Here is a 25995-nt window from a genome sequence, read left to right as displayed (position 1 = left end):
AAAGGGAACGCCATTAGTAACTTCTTAGAGACTACCAATCTTTTATCAGGGAAAGCCCACGCTTCTTCACACACTTCATTTAATTCTTCTGATGGGGGAAAAACTACGGGTAGTTTTTTCTCCCCAAACATAATACCCTTTTTAGTGGTACCTGGGTTTATATCAGAAATTTGTAACACCTCTTTCTTTGCTTCAATCATGCAACGAATGGCCTTCGTGGACATTAGACTAGACTCATCGTCGTCGACACTGGTGTCAGTATCCGTGTCAACATCCGCGTCTGCCATCTGAGGTAGCGGTCGTTTTAGAGCCCCCGATGGCCTTTGAGACGCCTGGACAGGCACGAGCTGAGAAGCCGGCTGTCCCGCATTTGGCATGTCGTCAAATTTTTTGTGTAAGGAGTCGACACGTGCACGCAATTCCTTCCATAAGTCCATCCACTCAGGTGTCTGCCCCGCAGGGGGTGACATCCCTTCTATAGGCATCTGCTCCGCCTCCACATCATTATCCTCATCAAACATGTCGACACAGCCGTACCGACACACCGCACACACACAGGGAATGCTCTAACAGAGGACAGGACCCACAAAAGCCCTTTGGGGAGACAGAGTGAGAGTATGCCAGCACAAACCAGAGCGCTATATAATGCAGGGACTAACTGAATTATGTCCCCTATAGCTGCTGTTATATATACTGCGCCTAAATTTAGTGCCCCCCCTCTCTTTTTTACCCTTTTCTGTAGTGTAGACTGCAGGGGAGAGCCAGGGAGCTTCCTTCCAGCGGAGCTGTGAGGGAGAAATGGCGCCAGTGTGGTGAAGGAGATAGCTCCGCCCCTTTTTCGCTGACTATTCTCCCGCTTTTTTATGGATTCTGGCAGGGGTAATTATCACATATATAGCCTCTGGGGCTATATATTGTGGTATTTTTGCCAGCCAAGGTGTTTTTATTGCTGCTCAGGGCGCCCCCCCCTAGCGCCCTGCACCCTCAGTGACCGGAGTGTGAAGTGTGTATGAGGAGCAATGGCGCACAGCTGCAGTGCTGTGCGCTACCTTGGTGAAGACTGATGTCTTCTGCCGCCGATTTTCCGGACCTCTTCTTGCTTCTGGCTCTGTAAGGGGGACGGCGGCGCGGCTCTGGGACCGAACACCAAGGCCAGTTCCATGCGGTCGATCCCTCTGGAGCTAATGGTGTCCAGTAGCCTAAGAAGCCCAAGCTAGCTGCAAGCAGGTAGGTTCGCTTCTTCTCCCCTTAGTCCCTCGCTGCAGTGAGCCTGTTGCCAGCAGGTCTCACTGTAAAATAAAAAATTATATACTTTCTTTTTAGAAGCTCAGGAGAGCCCCTAGTGTGCATCCAACCTCGGCCGGGCACAAAATCTAACTGAGGCTTGTGGGAGGAGCCAGTGCACACCAGGTGACCTAAAAGCTTTCTTTAGTTGTGTCCAGTCTCCTGCGGAGCCGCTATTCCCCATGGTCCTTTCGGAGTTCCCAGCATCCACTAGGACGTCAGAGAAATAAGATTTTACTCACCGGTAAATCTATTTCTCGTAGTCCGTAGTGGATGCTGGGAACTTCGTAAGGACCATGGGGAATAGCGGCTCCGCAGGAGACTGGGCACAACTAAAGAAAGCTTTAGGACTACCTGGTGTGCACTGGCTCCTCCCTCTATGACCCTCCTCCAGACCTCAGTTAGGATACTGTGCCCGGAAGAGCTGACACAATAAGGAAAGGATTTGGAATCCCGGGTAAGACTCATACCAACCACACCAATCACACCGTATAACTCGTGATATTATACCCAGTTAACAGTATGAAATATATCTGAGCCTCACTAACAAATGGCTCATAACAATAACCCTTTAGTTAGGCAATAACTATATATTGCAGACAATCAGCACTTGGGACGGGCGCCCAGCATCCACTACGGACTACGAGAAATAGATTTACCGGTGAGTAAAATCTTATTTTCTCTGACGTCCTAGTGGATGCTGGGAACTCCGTAAGGACCATGGGGATTATACCAAAGCTCCCAAACGGGCGGGAGAGTGCGGATGACTCTGCAGCACCGAATGAGCAAACTCAAGGTCCTCCTCAGCCAGGGTATCAAACTTGTAGACTTTTGCAAAAATGTTTGAACCCGACCAAGTAACAGCTCGGCAAAGTTGTAAAGCCGAGACCCCTCGGCAGCCGCCCAAGAAGAGCCCACTTTCCTCGCGGAATGGGCTTTTACAGATTTAGGGTGCGGCAGTCCAGCCGCAGAATGTGCAAGTTGAATCGTGCTACAGATCCAGCGAGCAATAGTCTGCTTAGAAGCAGGAGCACCCAGCTTGTTGGGTGCATACAGGATAAATAGCGAGTCAGTTTTCCTGACTCCAGCCGTCCTGGAAACATATATTTTCAGGGCCCTGACTACGTCCAGTAACTTGGAGTCCTCCAAGTCCCACGTAGCCGCAGGCACCACAATAGGTTGGTTCACATGAAAAGCTGAAACGGTACCGTTTCTGTAAACTGACAGGATATGAGTCTGAGTGTAGTCCCCATCGAAGTTGGTGTTAACACCCGATGGGGGGTGGCAAACACTTGGATCTCAAGTCCAGTCACAACAGATTAGATGTAACATCCCGATCTCTATGTAAATCTGGGTAAATTAGGCAGAAGGTTGTAGGATTAGGAGCATATAGATTTTAGATAGGACTGAAGAAGCGAATAAATTGTCCCTGAGTGACGAAACGCGTTGGGCGTGGCTTGCATCTGCAGACGAAGTCGGTCTCCCGTCTGGAACAGAGCAGACGTCTTCTCCGTGAAAAGTACTCCGCCAGCAGAGGGTTCAGTCCGAGGCGGCAGTTATCGGAGAACTGGCTAAGTGCATCTACTTTAACTTTCATGTACGTGGATATTTACACAGTAAAGTGTTACCTTTTATTATTATTCACTGGTGCGCTCTCCTTATTTTTGATATATATATATATATATATATAATATATAATATATATACACACACACACACACACACAGGTTGAGTATCCCTTATCCAAAATCCCACATTTTTGGGTCCCCTAAAGAGAATGACATATATATTATGTGTATATATAGATATATAATATAATATATATATGTGTCATTATCTCAGTAGGGGAACCAAAAATGTGGGATTTTTAATTTCGGATAAGTGATACTCAACATGTGTGATGATAGTGTGATATATATATATATATATATATATATATATATATATATATCATCACACACTTTCACAGCAGGATGAAAAGATAACAGGACAGCACTCACATTTAAGTAGGGTTTAGTGGTCCAACAGAATAACACAGTAATAATCAGAGGCGGCCTGAAAGCCGTTTCAACCACGCTTCTGTGGACTTTTTTAGCCCCTGAGGAAAACCACAGAAGCGTGGTTGTGGTTGAAACGGCCGTTGGGCCACCGCTGATTATTACTGTGTTATGCTGTTGGACCAATAAACCCTGCTTAAATGTGAGTGCTGTTCCGTTATCTTTTCATCCTGCTGTGAAAAGTGAGTGTGTATATTACTGCAATATGGAACTGGCACCACTTATTTGATATACTTTTTCAGAGTGCTGTTTCTTTCCGGGATATATATAGATCTCTCTCAATGACAAGCACTTTACTTCTCAAAAGAAATAAGAATCAATGGGGCATATGTATTAACCTGGAGACAGCATAGGGAAGTGATAAACCAGTGATAAGTGCAAGGTGATAAACGCACCAGCCAATCAGCTCCAATATGTAAATTAACAGTTAGGAGCTGACTGGCTGGTGTGTTTATCACATTGCACTTATCACTGCCTTATGCCTTCTCCAGCTTAATACATATGCCTATTTGATCTGTAAGCATTTTCGTTACAAATGCGATTTACAGGTGCCCACATTGCTGATAAAGCATCACTACACATTAACTTCACATTAATTATAATTTATTACCAGTTATTTATATAGCGCGCACATATTGCGCAAAGCTTTACAGAGAATATTTGGCCATTCACATCAGTCCCTGCCCCAGTGGAGCTTACAATCTATATTCCCTATCACATGTACACACAAACATTCATGCTAGGGTTCATTTTGGTGGGAGCCAATTAATCGACCATTATATTTTTTGGATTGTGGGAAAAAAAACGGTGTACCCGGAGGACGAGGAGAATAAACAAACTCCATACAGTTATGGGCCCTACACATTTGCCGATGTGTATGAGCGATATGAACGATCTCGTTCAGTAATGAAAGATAAATCGTTCATATCTCTCAGTGTGTATGCACTGATGAACGATGCGCATCCCTGAAGTCGCTCATCAACGGTTTTCCCTCGTTTAGCATAGCAAGCCAACATGGACAATGGTCGTTAATTGTTGAAAATGAACATCCTCCAAATCGGAAACATCGCCAAGTATGTAGGGCCCATTAGTGCTATGGTGGGAATCAAACACATGACCTCAGTGCTGTCAGGCAGTAATACTAACCATTACACTGTCCGTGCTGCCCCACATAGTTTTCAGTTATGCAATAAGAGTGGTGGAAATCCTGATGTAAAGTCATAGACTGTGGGCCAGCTGGACTACATGTCATCCAATCAGTCAGCCCTCTTACCTGTGTGTCTGTCTGTTAATAGCCCCGGGAAAATTGTTTACTAAACAGTGATTTTACAAACCTCATATTTTCTACTTCTCATGACAAAACAAATCTAGAGTGAATTAAATAACTTCATGTTGACAACTGTAATGCAATTAATATACTAATTAACATGCAGTTAAAGCCTAAATAATATGCACCTGGTTAGGGTGCCCTTTAGGTGAACCCTTAACATTCTGCAAACAAAGGGCAGACTTCATATGGCAATTGGCCCTCACAAAGTTTTATTACCAAGAGAATGTTTATAGTATTTAAACTGGGGATGCTGTAGTCAGCCTTATTAGTTGGCATACTATAGCTATGAAGTTAAACCAATTGTTTGGTCTTTATGGTAGCCATCCCTTATTTATGTGAACAGCTTTAAAGCAAACACACTTTTATGTATGAGCAAGATTACTGTGCCACACATGAGTACAAATATATGATGTCATTTATTGTACTATAATTATATGCCAGCTGCAGTTACCTTTAAAAAAAAAAAAAAAAAAAAGTCAGGAGATGCAGTATTCATTAATAGTGCATCCACTACCGCTACATAGCGACACTACACCAGTAATCACGAGTACGCTGACAGTCATTGGGTACAAGTTACATCACCAAGACACAATGCAGCTTAGGACAGAATACTGAATCCTTTACATTTTGAATTAAGCATTTGTTTATCTAGGGTTGTTATCCACAGCTTTACACTTTAAATCTGATAAGTAGTAGATGTTTGTGCATCTGCTGAGAGTGGTAGAGCTGGTGTTACATGGATGAGTGATCTTTCATTACTGATCTCCTAGTATGTGTTGCTACACTAAGATTACACATTTAAATGACTATTTGCCTCTTTCTGAATTGTTATCTGGGCCACATCTTACAGGATTGAACATTACTTAAGTAATCAGTAGTTACATTACTTTGCTAGATGCCTTTACAGATAAGAAAGGTGACTGCTGGCTTTGATAATTTTCTTGGTATTGTATAATGCTGATTCAGAGTTTCTTGGCCTTCCTATGTGCTCAGTACACAAGCATGGAGCTGTAGGCCAGACAAAACGACATGTCACCATGTACAGCATATTCTTATGTATACACTCAAAAGTGAAGTCATTACTCCGAGCTTGTGCATTCGCTTGTATGTGGTGAAGTGGAAAAAGAGAGATAAACGGAGAAATGGAAAGAGAGGGAGGGGAGAGATGACACTTAAAGAGAAAGACACAGAAGTTAAACATAAACTCTACACTCCTTAGCAAAAACAATGTTGAAGAGGAGCAAGTTACATAGGGGCAGATTTATTAAGCCTGGTGAAGTGATAAAGTGGAAGGTGATAAAGCACCAGCCAGTCAGCTCCTAACTGTCATTTTTCAAACCCAGCCTGTTACATTGTAGTTAGGAGCTGATTGGCTGGTACTTTATCACTTCACCAGGCTTAATAAATCTGTCCCATAGTTAGCTATCATTAAATCAGTGTTCACTCTTTATTATTATTATTATGTCTTTACTGTTTAGATGACATTACTAAACATAGGGATATCGCATACTTTTTATACAAAACACTGTCCTGAATAGATACAAGCAACAGGAACAAACAAAAATATTCCTTTCACACAGAAATCCAAATTACTGGGTTAAGCATTTGGACCTGGTAATTTGCCGATCAACTTGAGTATTTCTTCTGTGTGAAAAGATCAACCCAGGTTGAAAATCCTGTGACTTGGTCCTGGGGTTTTCAACCCAGGTTGACCCTTTCACACAGAAGAAATACTTGTGTTAATCAGCGCCTTCCGACACAGAAATCAAAATGGGTCTGTGGAAGCCGCATTACAAGTGCTCAAAAAGGTTAAAAGCATTTTCATTAACATTTCTAAGCATTTGCGTTTATCACTGCTTTTAAGCTTTCATAGCTTCTTCACATCTTGGGTGGAATTCAAATGTTTGAAAAGTCGGTTGGGTGTCGGTTTTTTTCCTATTAGATAGGGGGAAAAAAAAACAGACTCCCAACTGACTTTTCAAACATTTGAATCTCCCCCCTTGTGACAGGTTTTACATTAATTTCAATGGACATGGGTTTTGGCAACTGTTAAGGGCCGTATTCACGGCACGATTTGGGGAGAGATGTGTGCTGAGCGGTTCGCTCAGCACAGATCTCTTCCCCCGCTCAGCAAAGCGCGATGTGTGCTGAGCGTGCGGGGGGAGACCGCTCATTTCACCCAGCGGGTGAAGTGAGCGACCTGCTAGATTGGCCTGCATGCAGGCCAATCTAGCACCAGCGATAGCGATGCGTGGGGCTGCGCATCGTTATCGCTGTGAGGGGTACACACGGAAAGATCACTGCTTAAAATCTAAGCAATCTAGTCAGATTGAGTTATGCTGTATGCTACAGTGAGGCAGATGTATTAAGCCTGGAGCAGTGATAAAGCAGTGATAAGTGCAAGGTGATAACGCACCAGCCAATCAGCTCCAATATGTACAGGTTGAGTATCCCATATCCAAATATTCAGAAAAACGGAATATTCCGAAATACGGACTTTTTTGACTGAGACTGAAATAGTGAAATCTTTGTTTTCTGTGGCTCAATGTACACAAACTTTGTTTAATACACAAAGTTATTAAAAATATTGTATTAAATGACCTTCAGGCTGTGTGTATAAGGTGTATATGAAACATAAATGAATTGTGTGAATGTACGCACACTTTGTTTAATGCACAAAGTTATTAAAAATATTGGCTAAAATGACCTTCAGGCTGTGTGTATAAGGTGTATATCAAATATAAATGCATTCTGTGCTTAGACTTAGGTCCCATCGTCATGATATCTCATTATGGTATGCAATTATTCCAAAATACGGAAAAATCCGATATCCAAAATAACTCTGGTCTCAAGCATTTTGGATAAGGGATACTCAACCTGTACATCGACAAGAGCTGACTGGCCGGTGCTTTATCACCTTGCACTTATCACTGCTTTATCACTTCTCCAGGCTTAATACATCTGCCCCCATGTGTGTAAACTCTAAGTGCAGCATTCATTAGCATTACAAGCTTAGGAAACAGCTAGTGTGTCAGTAAAACGCATATCCCACAGACTTTAGTAATGGGTAAGTAACCTGCTGCAACACCATATAGTAAAAGCTAGGAAATCACTATATTTATAGGGAAGATAAACTGTCTGTCTGCACAATACTGCCTCAATGGCATTAAATCCTATGAGAGTCTACAAACAAAATAACTTTAGGCATGCACTTACGTAATAAATATGTCAGAACAGGCTATTCTTTCTTTGGTTGATAATGGCCTGGAAAAGCAACTTGCAGTAACTTCTGTGGCTCTATGTAGCCTTGTATAAGACCTGTCATCATAGAATAAATATATAAATTCAATCTTGTGACGGTTCCCCCAACATCTTTTTTTTCCAGATAAATATTTTATAACGTCCATGTACAAGCACAGGCACCATATATATATATATATGAACAAGAGAGACGATGAAACAATTGCAGAAACAAAAGACTTCGTTTTAGAATGTCTGTCTGAATTGGTGCTACCAGCTACTAGAGATGAGCGGGTTCGGTTTCTCTGAATCCGAACCCGCACGAACTTCATGTTTTTTTTCACGGGTCCGAGCGACTCGGATCTTCCCGCCTTGCTCGGTTAACCCGAGCGCGCCCGAACGTCATCATGACGCTGTCGGATTCTCGCGAGACTCGGATTCTATATAAGGAGCTGCGCGTCGCCGCCATTTTCACACGTGCATTGAGATTGATAGGGAGAGGACGTGGCTGGCGTCCTCTCCATTTAGATTAGAAGAGAGAGAGAGAGAGATTGACCTGATTTACTGGAGCTTAGGAGTACTGTAGAACTGTAGAGAGTGCAGAGTTTACTAGTGACTGACCACAGTGACCACCAGACAGTGCAGTTTTATTTAATATATCCGTTCTCTGCCTGAAAAAAACGATACACAGTGACTCAGTCACATACCATATCTGTGTGCACTGCTCAGCCCAGTGTGCTGCATCATCTATGTATATATCTGACTGTGCTCAGCTCACACATCTTATAATTGTGGGGGAGACTGGGGAGCACTGCAGTGCCAGTTATAGGTTATAGCAGGAGCCAGGAGTATATATTATTATTAAAATTAAACAGTGCACACTTTTGCTGCAGGAGTGCCACTGCCAGTGTGACTGACCAGTGACCTGACCACACTGACCACCAGTATAGTTAGTAGTATAGTATACTATATTGTGATTGCCTGAAAAAGTTAAACACTCGTATCTGACTGTGCTCAGCTCACACATCTTATAATTGTGGGGGAGACTGGGGAGCACTGCAGTGCCAGTTATAGGTTATAGCAGGAGCCAGGAGTACATATTATTATTAAAATTAAACAGTGCACACTTTTGCTGCAGGAGTGCCACTGCCAGTGTGACTGACCAGTGACCACCTGACCACACTGACCACCAGTATAGTTAGTAGTATAGTATACTATATTGTGATTGCCTGAAAAAGTTAAACACTCGTCGTGTGACTTCACTTGTGTGGTGTTTTTTTTTTTATTCTATAAAAAAACTCATTCTGCTGACAGACAGTGTCCAGCAGGTCCGTCATTATATAATATATACCTGTCCGGCTGCAGTAGTGATATATATATATTTTTTATATCATTATTTATCATCCAGTCGCAGCAGACACAGTACGGTAGTTCACGGCTGTAGCTACCTCTGTGTCGGCACTCGGCAGTCCGTCCATAATTGTATACCACCTACCCGTGGTTTTTTTTTCATTCTTCTTTATACATACATACTACTACTACATCTCTTTATCAACCAGTCTATATTAGCAGCAGACACAGTACAGTACGGTAGTCCACGGCTGTAGCTACCTCTGTGTCGGCACTGGGCAGTCCGTCCATAATTGTATACCACCTACCCGTGGTTTTTTTTTCTTTCTTCTTTATACATACATACATACTACTACTACATCTCTTTATCAACCAGTCTATATTAGCAGCAGACACAGTACAGTACGGTAGTCCACGGCTGTAGCTACCTCTGTGTCGGCACTGGGCAGTCCGTCCATAATTGTATACCACCTACCCGTGGTTTTTTTTTCTCTTTCTTCTTTATACATACATACTACTACTACATCTCTTTATCAACCAGTCTATATTAGCAGCAGACACAGTACAGTACGGTAGTCCACGGCTGTAGCTACCTCTGTGTCGGCACTGGGCAGTCCGTCCATAATTGTATACCACCTACCCGTGGTTTTTTTTTCTTTCTTCTTTATACATACATACTACATCTCTTTATCAACCAGTCTATATTAGCAGCAGACACAGTACGGTAGTCCACGGCTGTAGCTACCTCTGTGTCGGCACTCGGCAGTCCGTCCATAATTGTATACCACCTACCCGTGGTTTTTTTTTCTTTCTTCTTTATACATACATACTACTACTACATCTCTTTATCAACCAGTCTATATTAGCAGCAGACACAGTACAGTACGGTAGTCCACGGCTGTAGCTACCTCTGTGTCGGCACTCGGCAGTCCATCCATAATTGTATACTAGTATCCATCCATCTCCATTGTTTACCTGAGGTGCCTTTTAGTTGTGCCTATTAAAATATGGAGAACAAAAATGTTGAGGTTCCAAAATTAGGGAAAGATCAAGATCCACTTCCACCTCGTGCTGAAGCTGCTGCCACTAGTCATGGCCGAGACGATGAAATGCCAGCAACGTCGTCTGCCAAGGCCGATGCCCAATGTCATAGTACAGAGCATGTCAAATCCAAAACACCAAATATCAGTAAAAAAAGGACTCCAAAACCTAAAATAAAATTGTCGGAGGAGAAGCGTAAACTTGCCAATATGCCATTTACCACAAGGAGTGGCAAGGAACGGCTGAGGCCCTGGCCTATGTTCATGGCTAGTGGTTCAGCTTCACATGAGGATGGAGGCACTCAGCCTCTCGCTAGAAAAATGAAAAGACTCAAGCTGGCAAAAGCAGTAGCACCGCAAAGAACTGTGCGTTCTTCGAAATCCCAAATCCACAAGGAGAGTCCAATTGTGTCGGTTGCGATGCCTGACCTTCCCAACACTGGACGTGAAGAGCATGCGCCTTCCACCATTTGCACGCCCCCTGCAAGTGCTGGAAGGAGCACCCGCAGTCCAGTTCCTGATAGTCAGATTGAAGATGTCAGTGTTGAAGTACACCAGGATGAGGAGGATATGGGTGTTGCTGGCGCTGGGGAGGAAATTGACCAGGAGGATTCTGATGGTGAGGTGGTTTGTTTAAGTCAGGCACCCGGGGAGACACCTGTTGTCCGTGGGAGGAATAGGGCCGTTGACATGCCTGGTGAAAATACCAAAAAAAATCAGCTCTTCGGTGTGGAAGTATTTCACCAGAAATGCGGACAACAGGTGTCAAGCCGTGTGTTCCCTTTGTCAAGCTGTAATAAGTAGGGGTAAGGACGTTAACCACCTCGGAACATCCTCCCTTATACGTCACCTGCAGCGCATTCATAATAAGTCAGTGACAAGTTCAAAAACTTGGGCCGACAGCGGAAGCAGTCCACTGACCAGTAAATCCCTTCCTCTTGTAACCAAGCTCACGCAAACCACCCCACCAACTCCCTCAGTGTCAATTTCCTCCTTCCCCAGGAATGCCAATAGTCCTGCAGGCCATGTCACTGGCAATTCTGACGAGTCCTCTCCTGCCTGGGATTCCTCCGATGCATCCTTGCGTGTAACGCCTACTGCTGCTGGCGCTGCTGTTGTTGCTGCTGGGAGTCGATGGTCATCCCAGAGGGGAAGTCGTAAGCCCACTTGTACTACTTCCAGTAAGCAATTGACTGTCCAACAGTCCTTTGCGAGGAAGATGAAATATCACAGCAGTCATCCTGTTGCAAAGCGGATAACTGAGTCCTTGACAACTATGTTGGTGTTAGACGTGCGTCCGGTATCCGCCGTTAGTTCACAGGGAACTAGACAATTTATTGAGGCAGTGTGCCCCCGTTACCAAATACCATCTAGGTTCCACTTCTCTAGGCAGGCGATACCGAGAATGTACACGGACGTCAGAAAAAGACTCACCAGTCTCCTAAAAAATGCAGTTGTACCCAATGTCCACTTAACCACGGACATGTGGACAAGTGGAGCAGGGCAGGGTCAGGACTATATGACTGTGACAGCCCACTGGGTTGATGTATGGACTCCCGCCGCAAGAACAGCAGCGGCGGCACCAGTAGCAGCATCTCGCAAACGCCAACTCTTTCCTAGGCAGGCTACGCTTTGTATCACCGCTTTCCAGAATACGCACACAGCTGAAAACCTCTTACGGCAACTGAGGAAAATCATCGCAGAATGGCTTACCCCAATTGGACTCTCCTGTGGATTTGTGGCATCGGACAACGCCAGCAATATTGTGTGTGCATTAAATATGGGCAAATTCCAGCACGTCCCATGTTTTGCACATACCTTGAATTTGGTGGTGCAGAATTTTTTAAAAAACGACAGGGGCGTGCAAGAGATGCTGTCGGTGGCCAAAAGAATTGCGGGACACTTTCGGCGTACAGGCACCACGTACAGAAGACTGGAGCACCACCAAAAACTACTGAACCTGCCCTGCCATCATCTGAAGCAAGAAGTGGTAACGAGGTGGAATTCAACCCTCTATATGCTTCAGAGGTTGGAGGAGCAGCAAAAGGCCATTCAAGCCTATACAATTGAGCACGATATAGGAGGTGGAATGCACCTGTCTCAAGTGCAGTGGAGAATGATTTCAACGTTGTGCAAGGTTCTGATGCCCTTTGAACTTGCCACACGTGAAGTCAGTTCAGACACTGCCAGCCTGAGTCAGGTCATTCCCCTCATCAGGCTTTTGCAGAAGAAGCTGGAGGCATTGAAGAAGGAGCTAAAAGGGAGCGATTCCGCTAAGCATGTGGGACTTGTGGATGCAGCCCTTAATTCGCTTAACAAGGATTCACGGGTGGTCAATCTGTTGAAATCAGAGCACTACATTTTGGCCACCGTGCTCGATCCTAGATTTAAAACCTACCTTGGATCTCTCTTTCCGGCAGACACAAGTCTGCTGGGGTGCAAAGACCTGCTGGTGACAAAATTGTCAAGTCAAGCGGAACGCGACCTGTCAACATCTCCTCCTTCACATTCTCCCGCAACTGGGGGTGCGAGGAAAAGGCTCAGAATTCCGAGCCCACCCGCTGGCGGTGATGCAGGGCAGTCTGGAGCGACTGCTGATGCTGACATCTGGTCCGGACTGAAGGACCTGACAACGATTACGGACATGTCGTCTACTGTCACTGCATATGATTCTCTCAACATTGAAAGAATGGTGGAGGATTATATGAGTGACCGCATCCAAGTAGGCACGTCACACAGTCCGTACTTATACTGGCAGGAAAAAGAGGCAATTTGGAGGCCCTTGCACAAACTGGCTTTATTCTACCTAAGTTGCCCTCCCACAAGTGTGTACTCCGAAAGAGTGTTTAGTGCCGCCGCTCACCTTGTCAGCAATCGGCGTACGAGGTTACATCCAGAAAATGTGGAGAAGATGATGTTCATTAAAATGAATTATAATCAATTCCTCCGCGGAGACATTGACCAGCAGCAATTGCCTCCACAAAGTACACAGGGAGCTGAGATGGTGGATTCCAGTGGGGACGAATTGATAATCTGTGAGGAGGGGGATGTACACGGTGATATATCGGAGGATGATGATGAGGTGGACATCTTGCCTCTGTAGAGCCAGTTTGTGCAAGGAGAGATTAATTGCTTCTTTTTTGGTGGGGGTCCAAACCAACCCGTCATATCAGTCACAGTCGTGTGGCAGACCCTGTCACTGAAATGATGGGTTGGTTAAAGTGTGCATGTCCTGTTTATACAACATAAGGGTGTGTGGGAGGGCCCAAGGACAATTCCATCTTGCACCTCTTTTTTCTTTTATTTTTCTTTGCGTCATGTGCTGTTTGGGGAGGGTTTTTTGGAAGGGACATCCTGCGTGACACTGCAGTGCCACTCCTAGATGGGCCCGGTGTTTGTGTCGGGCACTTGGGTCGCTGAGCTTAGTCACACAGCTACCTCATTGCACCTCTTTTTTTCTTTGCGTCATGTGCTGTTTGGGGAGTGTTTTTTGGAAGGGCCATCCTGCGTGACACTGCAGTGCCACTCCTAGATGGGCCAGGTGTTTGTGTCGGCCACTAGGGTCGCTTAGCTTAGTCATCCAGCGACCTCGGTGCAAATTTTAGGACTAAAAATAATATTGTGAGGTGTGAGGTATTCAGAATAGACTGAAAATGAGTGGAAATTATGGTTTTTGAGGTTAATAATAATATGGGATCAAAATGACCCCCAAATTCTATGATTTAAGCTGTTTTTTTAGGGTTTTTTGAAAAAAACACCCGAATCCAAAACACACCCGAATCCGACAAAAAAAATTCGGTGAGGTTTTGCCAAAACGCGGTCGAACCCAAAACACGGCCGCGGAACCGAACCCAAAACCAAAACACAAAACCCGAAAAATTTCAGGCGCTCATCTCTACCAGCTACATTATCAAAACAAAGTGGAAGATATTTTTTTTTCAATTACTATTGTCACCATAAGTATTTATTACCAGTTATTTATATGGCGCACACATATTCTGCAGCGCTTTACAGAGAGAATATTTGGCCATTCACATCAGTCCCTGCACCAGTGGAGCTTACAATCTATATTCCCTACCACATTAATACGCACATACATTCACACTACAGTTAATTTTGTTGGGATCAAATTAACCTACCAATTTATTTTTGGATTGTGGGAGGAAACCGGAACACCTGGAAGAAACCCATGCAAATAAAGGCAGAATATACAAACTCCAAACAGTTGGAGCCATGGAGGAAATTTAACCCATGACCTCTGTGCTGTGAGACAGTAATGCTAACCATTACACCATCCGTACAGCCCTATAAGCACGTATCACATCTGCAGTACATAGGAGACAAAAATGCTCACCACTAACCACTCTGCAGCTCTGACACAACGGACAAACCAGGCCGTCTGTAACATAGGTCTGTTCAGATTTCTACTTTAGCAGAGTTTAGCATTCAATGAAGGCTGTATAAGCTGGACAGCATTTACGTTGTTTTGGCTGAGTCACAAGACATTTACCTGGAATATTGGGTCATTAATAAATTACTAATGAAAGTATTCAAAACTAGGCAAAGATCACTAAATGTAGAACTCAGACTCCCAAAGGAAAAAGTAACTCATTATTAGATGTAGTATGCCACCTAGTGGCTGCATGCTTTCACATGTATACTGCAATATGAGACTTCTCTAATTGTGCAGAAGGTATGCAGAAGGTAGACCATCTAAGAAAGGACATTTTGGGTATTGTAGGAATGGGGCCATCAACGGGGCCATCAACTGCACCTTCCTTTTATTGCACAAATATTGCTTTAATCAATATGGACACTTCCTGGATTACAGAAGGTCAAACACAGCATGTAATACTGATCTGCTATAGTTAACCTCCTTGGGCATTTGACATTTTGTTGTGTTACAACATGAAACTATGATGGATTTAACTGAAATGTATCCCCACTAATGAACACAAAGTACTTGATGATGTGCCATTTTTTTTATAGTAAACTATTTAACAAGACTGGGAACAAATAAACTGTACGTAAGTTACAGCATCATTATTCACCAACCAATTTCAAAAGTAAATATTTGGTAGAACCACCTTTGGCAGCAATTATAGCTCTGCATCTATTTGGGTAAGTGTCTATCAGTTGTGCACATGTACACTTTGGACCCAATTCAGAGTTGACTGCAGCAACAAATTTGTTAGCAGTTGGGCAAAACCATGTGCACCGCAGGGGGGGCAGAGATAATGTGCAGAGAGAATTAGATTTGGATGCAGTGTGTTCAAACTGAAATCTAAATTGCAGTGTAACAATACAGCAGCCACTATTTACTCTGCACAGAAACAAAATAACCCACCCAAATCTAACTCTCTCTGCAAATGTTATATCTGCCTCCCCTGCAGTGCACATGGTTTTGCCCATCTACTAACAAATTTACTGCTGTGACCAACTCTGAATTACCCCCTTTGAGCCCATTTTTCTTTTGCAAAATTGCTCAAGATCCATCAGTTTGAATGTGGATTGTTGGATAAAACATTGCCACAAATATTCAATCAGATTGAGAGCTGGTCTTTGACTACATCACTTCAAGCAATTAAGCTTTTTGGTGTTAAGACACTTTAGGTTAGGCATTCACAGTCTTGGTCCTCAATGCACACTAACAGTGCAGGTTTTAGGGATATCCAGGCCTCAGCACATATGGTTAAATCAAAATAATCGAGGTACTAATTAAGTTACCTCTGCTCAAGCCAGGGCCGAAACTAGGATTTTTGTCACCCGGGGCAAGGTAGTCATTTGACACCCCCCCCCCCCCCCCCAAAAAAAAATATATATATTTTTTTTACAATAAATAAATAAAAAAACTAAACATTTTAAAATAAAATAAATAAATGAATAAAAATATTATATATATATATATATATATATATATCTCTTTCAGAACCTTTTTACCTGAAAAATTGCCTTTTCTAACATAAATTTCATATCCAGGAAAAAAAGTGTCCCCATTTTACACAGTACGACAGGCAAGTGTCCCCATTTTACACATTGCGGCAGACAGGTGACCCCATTTTACACAGTACGCTGGCAAGTGTCCCCATTTTACACATTGCGGCAGACACGTGTCCCCATTTTACACAGTACGACAGGCAAGTGTCCCCATTTTACACATTGCGGCAGAAAGGTGACCCCATTTTACACATTGCGGCAGACAGGTGTCCCCATTTTACACATTGCGGCAGACACGTGTCCCCATTTTACACAGTACGACAGGCAAGTGTCCCCATTTTACACATTGCGGCAGGCACGTGTCCCCATTTTACACATTGCGGCAGGCACGTGTCCCCATTTTACACATTGCGGCAGACACGTGTCCCCATTTTACACAGTACGACAGGCAAGTGTCCCCATTTTACACATTGCGGCAGACAGGTGACCCCATTTTACACATTGCGGCAGACAGGTGTCCCCATTTTACACATTGCGGCAGAAAAAAGTGTCCCCATTTTACACATTGCGGCAGGAAAAAGTGTCCCCATTTTACACATTGCGGCAGACAGGTCCCCATTTTACACATTCCGGCAGGTGGTGGGGAGAGAGAGAGAGAGAGAGAGAGAGAGAGAGAGAGAGAGAGAGAGAGAGAGAGAGAGAGAGAGAGAGAGGGAGAGGGAGAGGGAGAGGGGCTGACTTACATTTGAAGCGGTTCTCGCCGCTCTTCAGCCGCCTCTCCCTCCTCGTCTGCGCGGCTCCCCCTTCTCCCTCCTCCCGAGTGCCCAGCTCGGGGGGCGGGGTTTCGTGGAATGACGCGTTTGCGTCGTGACGTCACGACGCAATCGCGTCATTCCGCGAAACCCCGCCCCCCCGAGCTGGGCACTCGGGAGGAGGGAGAAGGGGGTTTCAAAGCACAAAGAAGTGCCGCGGCGCTGCACTGGCGCATAGGGAGAGGGTGTTAGGGGGTCTCGGCGCCCCCTCCAATCCGGCGCCCAGGTCGCCTGCCCCCCTAGCCCCCCCCCTAGTTTCAGCCCTGCTCAAGCATGGATATCCCTAAAACCTGGACTGTAAAGCTGGGCATAAACTATATAATTATCTGGCAGATCATCTGCCAGATCTGGCTGGTTGGAATGAAAATCTAGTAATGGATGAGAGCAAATGACAATCGACCATTTGCTCCCAATTACTGGAAAACGGACAAAACCTGTCTTTCATACAAATTTGTTAAATCCGTGATTTAACCACTTTGTGTGAACAGTTTGTCCATTTCCCAGTAATTGGGAGCAAATGGTCGATTGTCATTTGCTCTCATCCATTACCAGATTTCATTCCAACCAACCAGATCTAGAAGATGATCTGCCAGATAATTGTATAGTGTCTGCCCAGCTTTATGGTGCCCATACACTTGTGCGACATCGCGGGGCATCGCACCGGCAGTTCAGGTACGATGACATAGCACCTGAACTGCCAAAGTGATTACCATGCGATCGATCGCATGGTAATAACGTGATGGGCACGTCACCGCCGAGTGGGAGCGGCCTCCATTCGCTCCCGGCGGGTTCCCATCGCACATCGCAGTGCGATATATAGCATGTGTTTTTAAAAACACATGCAATTGCACTGCGATTCAATAAATATTAAGTGCAGCACATACTATCTTGAGACGTGATATTGACCGGCGTGCCCGCGCATCGCGTCGAAAGGTACCTAAAATGCGCACACAATCCTTCGATTTCTCTCACAGATGCGGTCGAAATCGAAGGTTAGCACAGATTATCTCACAAGTGTATGGGCACCATAAGTGTGCCTTGAGGACCAAGGTTCAAAAAGCCTGCTTTTTAGGTTACTGTCATGTTGGTAGATAGATCTTCCAAGTCCAAGTGCTCTTGTAGACTGCAATAGGTTTTCACCCAGGATTTCTTTGTTTTGCTCTGTCCATTTCCTCCTCTATTTTTATAAGCTTTCTAGGACATGTCACAGAGATGTCTAAGTTCTGGCAAACTGTAGCCGGGCTGTGATGAGAGTTTGTACCAACGAGGTCTTTTTTGCCACCCTTTCCAAGGAACAAGGTTGTGAAATGTCCTGTTTTACAGATCACAATTACTCCAATCTCTGTCTTGTTATGGGCCCTACACACTGGCAGATGATACTGCACGATATGAACGTTCTCGTTCATTAATGAACGAGAACTTATTCATATCGTGCAGTGTGGAGGCAACAGCGATGAAAGATGCGCGGCCCTGCGCTCGTTCATCGCTGGTGTCCCGTCGCTTGTGCATGCAGGACAATAGGGACGAGATCGTCCATATTTGCCTGCACTGCTATGAAGCCGGGTGACAGGGGGAGTGAAGAAACTTCACTCCCCCCATCACTGCCCCCCCCCCCCGCCGCTGGGTCACCCGTCGGCCGTATCCGCCGTCGGGCAGCTCGGCGGCGGATCTATCAGTGTGTAGGGCCCATAAAGCTAAGGGGGGAGAGAAACCAATCAGCTGTTAGCTAGCATTGATCAAGGACATTCTATATTAGAGTAAAAGTTGATTGGTTGCTATGGGCAACTTCTCCACTCTTTAGAAGTCTTTTTACATCTTCACCCAACTTCTTTAGAGTTGCCTTTAGCTTTTTTCATCAAGACAGTTTTGGAAGACAACTTGTTTCATGTAGATTCAGTTGTTCCAAATGTCTATTTCAATTCATTTATGATGGACCTAACTGTGGTTTGGGGTAGAAGATGTTTGTTTGGAGAGGAAAATGAGGAGCAGCACTGAGAACAGACTTGAATGAAGAAAGGCAGTAGTCAGGGAGGCCACATAAGAGGGATTTACAACGGTCCAGCCTAAAAATGACCAGAGTGGGTGGTATGTCTATGGTATACGTTGAAGAACCAAACAATAAAAAAGGAAACGATACACTGATAAGCTTTCCAGAGGACGCAGTTTTCATCATTTTGTTTCATTCTCTATCAAAGACACTTTTTATAAATATATCTATATCTTGCAATAATGGTCTAAGTTTGTGAGTAATAAATGTGACTTTTTGCAAAAAGTCCCTGGTGAGTGCAATCTATTTTTTACAATATGGGCTATAAATAGTATTAGTATTATAAATACAGCCATATATACGTATACAGGCACTTACCTACATACTACAGATAATGCTGGTAAATAGAGCTTGCCAGTCAAAATGCCGTTGTTAGAATTCGGACACTACTCGGAATGCCAGCATACCAACACGGAGGTGGTTAGGTTTAGGCTACACGGAGGATGGTTTAGGTTTAGGCTGTGGAAAGGGGGAGCAAGGTTTAGGCACCACCAAGGAGGGTTAGATTTAGTCTCCAGGTTAGGGGGCCATTGGGATGCCATGGACTTTATACGGGACGCCGGCATCCCGAATGCCAGCATTTCATACCCAACGCAAACTTGCCTATACTGTAGGTGAGGCACCTTCACTCTGGCATTGGCATCCCTCCCATTTACCCTCAGGTGTTTTAATTACCAGAGGTTCCTACATGTTAGATCACACATTGATAAGGGCTCTATTTCAGGTAAGACCTTGATACATTTATATATTGTGATAGTATTAGAGATGTTAGGGACACATGTTATTAAGTCACCTGGTCGTGGTACATGGGCCCACATATCTGCGCAAATGTGTGCTAAGAACTTCACTTAAACCCACACAATTAACATGTAGTATATCTAAAATAGTTCTACTTTCAGTGCTAGGCATCATTTCTCTTCCTCCAGCATAGTATTAGAAGCCTCTGCATGATAGCACCTCATAATATTCCCCCCCCCCCCTTTTCCGCTATACTGTAGTCGTATAAGAAAAACAAATGCTGGGTGGGGTGCTGGGCTAACATGAAAGTAGTTACAACCCTCAAAACACTATGCCACTAAACTATGATCCATAGCATAATTCATTATTACAATTACAATAAAGAGTCCATAAATGTTTTTAGAAATGGCAGGTTACAAATGAATTTTCATGACATGGAGTTGAAAAGACTGTGGATCATCCTGCTCCTTCAACAATGACACATTAATTGCCCACTGCAGCAAAAGATCAGGAATCAGACTGACCAACACACAATACCTGAATAAAATGAGTGAGTTGTGGTAAAGAGACCAGTGTCCTAAAAGATACACAAATAATTGACAAGTCTTTGCTGACCCCTATGTATGGAATGTCACCAGGTCTTGTGAAATTCCCCCACATTGCTCACTTATGCTATAAAACATAAATAGCAGCACAAGCTGTTGATCAATCCAACTACCCAATTAACTGAGCTAACAGCTATCAAGTACAGAGCTTTAGTCAAAGAGAGCATAAAAAGATATGTGCCACTTAATAGAAGAAGTGTGATTATGCCTTACTTGCTGCAAGAGATTTTTAAACTCTATAAAATGCTGTTTCATCAACCCTGGTAAGAAATGAAAAGCTTTTATTCTGAAGTTGATGGGGACATTTATGTTAATACAGATAGAAGAATTCAGCTTGTTCTATTAGAAAAGGAGGACAAAGAATTACAGCATACTAGAAACAAAAGTGTTTTAAATACAGGACAGTGTTTGAATATTCCAATCAAATATTCAACTTTCCTGGCACTGGCAAATCTAATTATGAATTTGCATAATACAAGAGAAGAAAAATAGTACACTGGTGATATTTTATAATTAATTTGCTTCCCCGTTACAGGATGTGGTCAGGATCCCGGCGGTTGAGATCCCCGGACTCAAAATACCTGGGGAGTTGGGTTTATGCACCCCGGAGAGTGTTAGGGATAGGCTGCATGAGGAAGGGGGGGGGGGGGGGGGGGGGGAAGGGGGGTTAGGTTTAGGCTGCTGGGAGGGGGGTTAGGTTTAGTCAACACAGGGGAGGGTTAGGCTGCGGGGGGAATGTTAGGTTTAGGCCACTATAAGGGTGGGTTAGGGGGCCATTTGGGGAAGGCGGGAATACTTACCTTTACCTGTTGCTATATTGGGATGCCGTGGTCGGAATTCTGTCCGCCGGCATTACAATCCCAACCCCGACACACATAGAAAATGTTCAAAATGCACATCTAAACTAAACTATGCAATAGATTGTGTTACAAGGCATAACACTGCACTCCACAATTGTACAAGGGGTGTTGGCGCTGCTCTATAAAGAAGATGTCCCTCCTTCTAAAGTATATATGAAATGGGTGATCATACAGCGCTGGACTGAGGCTGAGAGAGTGGCAAGGGGAGGGAAAGGGGTGGTCTTCAGGTTGCCGGCGGCTGGGCTCCCGGCGACGGAATCCCGACCACCGGCATACCAACATATTTTCTCCCTTTTGGGGGTCCTCGACCCCCCCGGAGGGAGAATAGATAGCATGTCACGCGTATCGAACTCGCAAGAGGCTCATTTGCGCTCGCACAGCTGTCGGTATGCCTGCGGTCTGGATTACAGCGCCAGTATGCTGGTCGCCAGGAGCCCGACCGTCGGCATACCATACTACACCCGAGGGAAACAATGGTAGAAATAGGTCATTATATTATTATCACCCCTTATTTCTTTATAGCCCACCCATATTCCGCAGCACTTTACAGATACTATTTGCCCATTCAAATCAGTCCCTGCCCCAGTGGAGCTTACAACCTATGTTCCCTACCACATGTATACAGACACACAGACACACTAAGGTTATTTTTTTGTTGGAAGCCAATTAACCTACCAGTATATTTTTGGATTCTGGAAGGAAACCGGAGTACCCAGAAGAAACCCATGCAAGTACGGGGAGAATATACAAACTCCACATAGGGGGGTGGTGGGAATCAAACCCACGAAGTAAGTGCTGTGAGGCAGTAATGCTAACCTTTACAACATCCGTACTGCCCAGATGTGCTGTTTAACGTGGAAAAGAATTAATGTTAGTGAAAAATATGTGAGAATCAAAATGAAATGAAATAAAGGAGAGGTATCCTTTAATAACCCATGATGGACAAATGCAGATAACCAATCACAAAAGAAAGGAATTGCCTGAATCATCCGCAATGAAGGGTGACGGACAAAGGAGACTACAAAACAAGCAAAAATGGATACAATCAATAACCTTGACAAAGGCAGATTACTGCTGAAACACGTTGGTGGACATTACGGCCGTGCGACCATTGCGCACCCCCGCACACAGCACATACACCACTAGCAGCCAGAGAGACCCGGAGCCCCCTGCAAATGGGCAAAACAAACCGCTGCTGCAAAGCATGGTGGGTGACCGCAACAAGAAAGTGCACGACCCATGCGGCTTGCAAACAGCGGGGTTATGGCTAAAACAAAGTTGGGTAAAGGAACTCTAATGTCACCAGGGGGAGGAGCAAGGCCAGAACATGGTTGTTGACACTCGCCACCAGGTTACTAAAAGGGAGTAGTTGTTGACGTGAATAGTGAAAGTACTAACTTTGCAGGCCTACCTCCTCCCCGACGTCAGAGGTCCTTTAGCCCACTTAGCTCTAGCATCTACCAAAACTGCAGAGCACTTCACTCCCGCCAAGATTGACAGGCGCTGGACACCAATAATCGGGACCATGAAGAGGAGGCCTAAGAGCCCACGTTGTGCCCACTGGAATGCTCTAGAGGAGCTGCACCCGGTTGCAACTACAGAATTGAACACACGCTTACCGGTAAGTCAGGGGATGGGGAACCTTCGGCCCACCAGCTGTTGTTGAACTACACATGCCTTGCTACAAGTTTTGCAATTTGGCCATGCTAAAACTGTTGCAGGGCATGCTGGAATATGTAGTTCAACAACAGCTGTAGGGCCGAAGGTTCCCCATCCCTGCGGTAAATGAACAGCGTGACCAGGGGATGCAGCAACAACACACTGCAAACCACCGAAGGTTTAACATTATCTGACTGTGGGATTAGGGGTTTAAGGTGTTCCTAAAAAATAACTTTATTCAGACACCATGTGGGACTCTCCCTTTTATGACATTGCACTGATGGAGACTTACTTTAAGACTTTAAATATTTCTATATAAACCCAATACGGGAATAAACCTTCATCCTTAATTACCTCTACGTTTATTTAATTTCATTATAATTCGCACATATTTTTCACGGACATTAATTCATTTTCACATTAAACAGCATATATTCCTACCATTGTTTCCCTCCCCTTCCCCCTCCCTCAGCATCAGTGCAGTGCTGTATGATCACCATTTCATATAAACTATGTAATAGTTTGCCAGAGCAAGTATCTAAGAACTTGATATTTGTATATTTTGAATGCTGTCAAAATCAGCAGCACCCCGGTAGCAATAGTCATGAATTCTAATATGTAAAAAAACTGGAACTAGTTGGAGACCATTTCTTACAAGTCACAATATTATTCTATAGTTCTAAGCAGTAGTTTCTGGACAACAGTTATTTAGATAAAAAGTATGAATAAAATTACTTTTTGAACTGTAATCAGAGAACTTTCAATGGCACGTTCACCTTTTTGATATATAAGGAAAAATAATTGACTGGTTTTCAAGGGCTTAGTCAACATGAAAAAATTACAAGTTTGCTGGTTACTACTAGTACTATTGATCTGAATACAATGGAGCTCATTTACAAAGATCACCAGAGGGACACCACAAACTGCTTTGACTTTTTAGGGGCATCCTATGATCTGAATGCCGACATGTTTCATAGACCATGGAAATGTCACAGTAAGTCCAACCTATTACCACTTTACAATCACTGCTTTATTGAAACTTTGTTTATTTTCCTCACTACGATAATGTCTGGTTTAGCCCGATATTAATTAGTAGTATGTGGTGACATCGGGACAGCCTCTATACAGTACGTATATGTTTATTAGGCAAAGTGCTCCTAGAAATATGTTTCATCACCCAAGTAGAAATAAAAGATACAAGCGATATACAGTATGTCCAAATGAAAGTTTAGGGCAAGACTTAGAACTGGTACAAAATCCAAGTAACCCTCACTTTGTCTAATTCCTCTCAATCTGTGAAAGGATGAAGGACGTATGGCTGCGTCTGATTGCACATAATGTAAAATAAAAAAACATTTATGCAAATAGAGCTAAACTGTTGCAACGGACCTAAAAAGTCAAAGAAAACAGCACTGAACACTCATCTGCGCAAGTGTACGTTTCACACTCTGTTGTTTAGGAGTAACGTCATTAAAATTTCGCAAGCAAAATGCGCTACATACCAACAGTGTAATGGTGAGCAAAACACAAAATTTCCTTTTTAGGCGTTGCTGGTCCATTAAAGAGGTTCCTATGGCAGGTACCAAAGGAAAAGCTGCTGACTGCAGCAGAACAGAGGCTTGTTTTTATTGCTTTTGACATCTATAAATCTCAGTCAAGGTCTTGCATTAAAACAGATCAATTTTCATATGAAGGAAAGCAACTTCCAGTAGAGGTACAAGGCCTTAACTAGGGCTATCAAAATAAGTTTCTTCATGCCAATTTGTCCAACCAAAATATACACGGCGGTACTGAAACATAATGCACTGCAGTGAGAAACACAGAAAATGCCATATGTAGTTATACTACAATACTCACAAATATTGCAATCATTACTTTTGTAAAGGTTGGATGCTTTCCTCAATAAATACACACCGTTTTGTGACCACTATGTGATTCTTTCGTGATAGTTTTCAAGGAAATAAATTTAGTGCCAGCTATGTACAATGTTCTCTCTAGGGCCTTTTCCTCTTGCGCACCGTCCAGCATTTGACATCATATTTGCTTGTTAACATCAGGTGCCCATGGCTGGCCTGAAACAAAATATCTGATGTATGCTTGCACCATAAGTAACAGAAGCACTCTCTTTATGGAGCCACTCCCTGTCGGAAGAAGGATCTCGGCTGAAGCTCCCCCTCCTCAATATCACACTGTCTTTCTGACGAAAATGTGTCTCAGACGATGCGGCTAGGATGCACCAGGAGATTTTACCGATTCATTTGAAAGGGGACACGTGTATATCTGTGTGTGACTGAGTCATAAATGAAGCACAACAGAACCTGGTATGGAAAAAAGCTGCAGTCGCTGTATCATAACAGTTCATATGCAGATTCAGAGATTCCGTTGCACACAGATATACAAATGTCGCATAACAAATTATTCAGCACAGTCTTGTAGTGTGTACTAGCCATATAGGACAAGTCGCATTTTGGACAAAAAATGAGACCAATGCTAACCGAGTCTCACGGGACTTAGCAGGCAAAGATTTCTACAAAAGTTTAATAGGATTTCAACCGCATGTGTAAGGTTTTGAAATGACTCACTGAATACTCATCTAGAAGTCAATAATTAGAATGCTCCTGCCCTCTGCTGGACATTCTTTAAAAAATACAAATTAATTTGGTGGGTGTGGAAGCACCCACACCTCACCAAAAAAGAAGAAATTCCTATGTTTGGAGCACTCTTTTTAATGATATTATATATGAATGGGTGAAAAATGTACTTAGTTTAAAACTTAGCTTTTATTAATCAAATACTCAACTAAAAAATGATAGCAGGGGTGTATTAGAAATATCAATTAATCAATCCCCTTATATACAGTGGTAAAAATATAAGAAAATTAATGACAGGAAAATGATAGTAATCTATCAAACTTGTTAAATAAGCAGCAGTAGTGATATTGGTGATACATATATTTGCGTGCAATCAAAGAGATTATTTCAGGAATTTAATTAATCTTTAGATATTAAACTTCAATATCTCATACACGATCCAAAC

The 25995-nt window shown here is 43.6% G+C and overlaps 1 protein-coding gene across 8 annotated transcripts in view; it reads right to left on the bottom strand.

Moving 5' to 3' along the window:
- Positions 1-25995, bottom strand: part of PPHLN1 (periphilin 1) — a 217531-nt gene that overhangs the window by 149041 nt on the left and 42495 nt on the right. For 6 of the 8 annotated variants that reach the window (XM_063927330.1, XM_063927327.1, XM_063927334.1 and 3 more), the window contains one exon: positions 7888-7989. The exons of the other annotated variants lie outside the window; for them this stretch is intronic. In XM_063927330.1, the coding sequence (XP_063783400.1) occupies positions 7888-7989 (102 nt within the window). The remainder of the gene's footprint in view (positions 1-7887; positions 7990-25995) is intronic. 8 annotated transcript variants of the gene reach the window in all.

The sequence above is a fragment of the Pseudophryne corroboree genome, chromosome 6 (genome assembly GCF_028390025.1).
Source record: "Pseudophryne corroboree isolate aPseCor3 chromosome 6, aPseCor3.hap2, whole genome shotgun sequence".
NCBI classification, from domain to species: Eukaryota; Metazoa; Chordata; class Amphibia; order Anura; family Myobatrachidae; genus Pseudophryne; species Pseudophryne corroboree.
The sequence above is the reverse complement of the archived record's forward strand: the minus strand, read 5'-3'. Positions and strand labels throughout refer to the sequence as shown.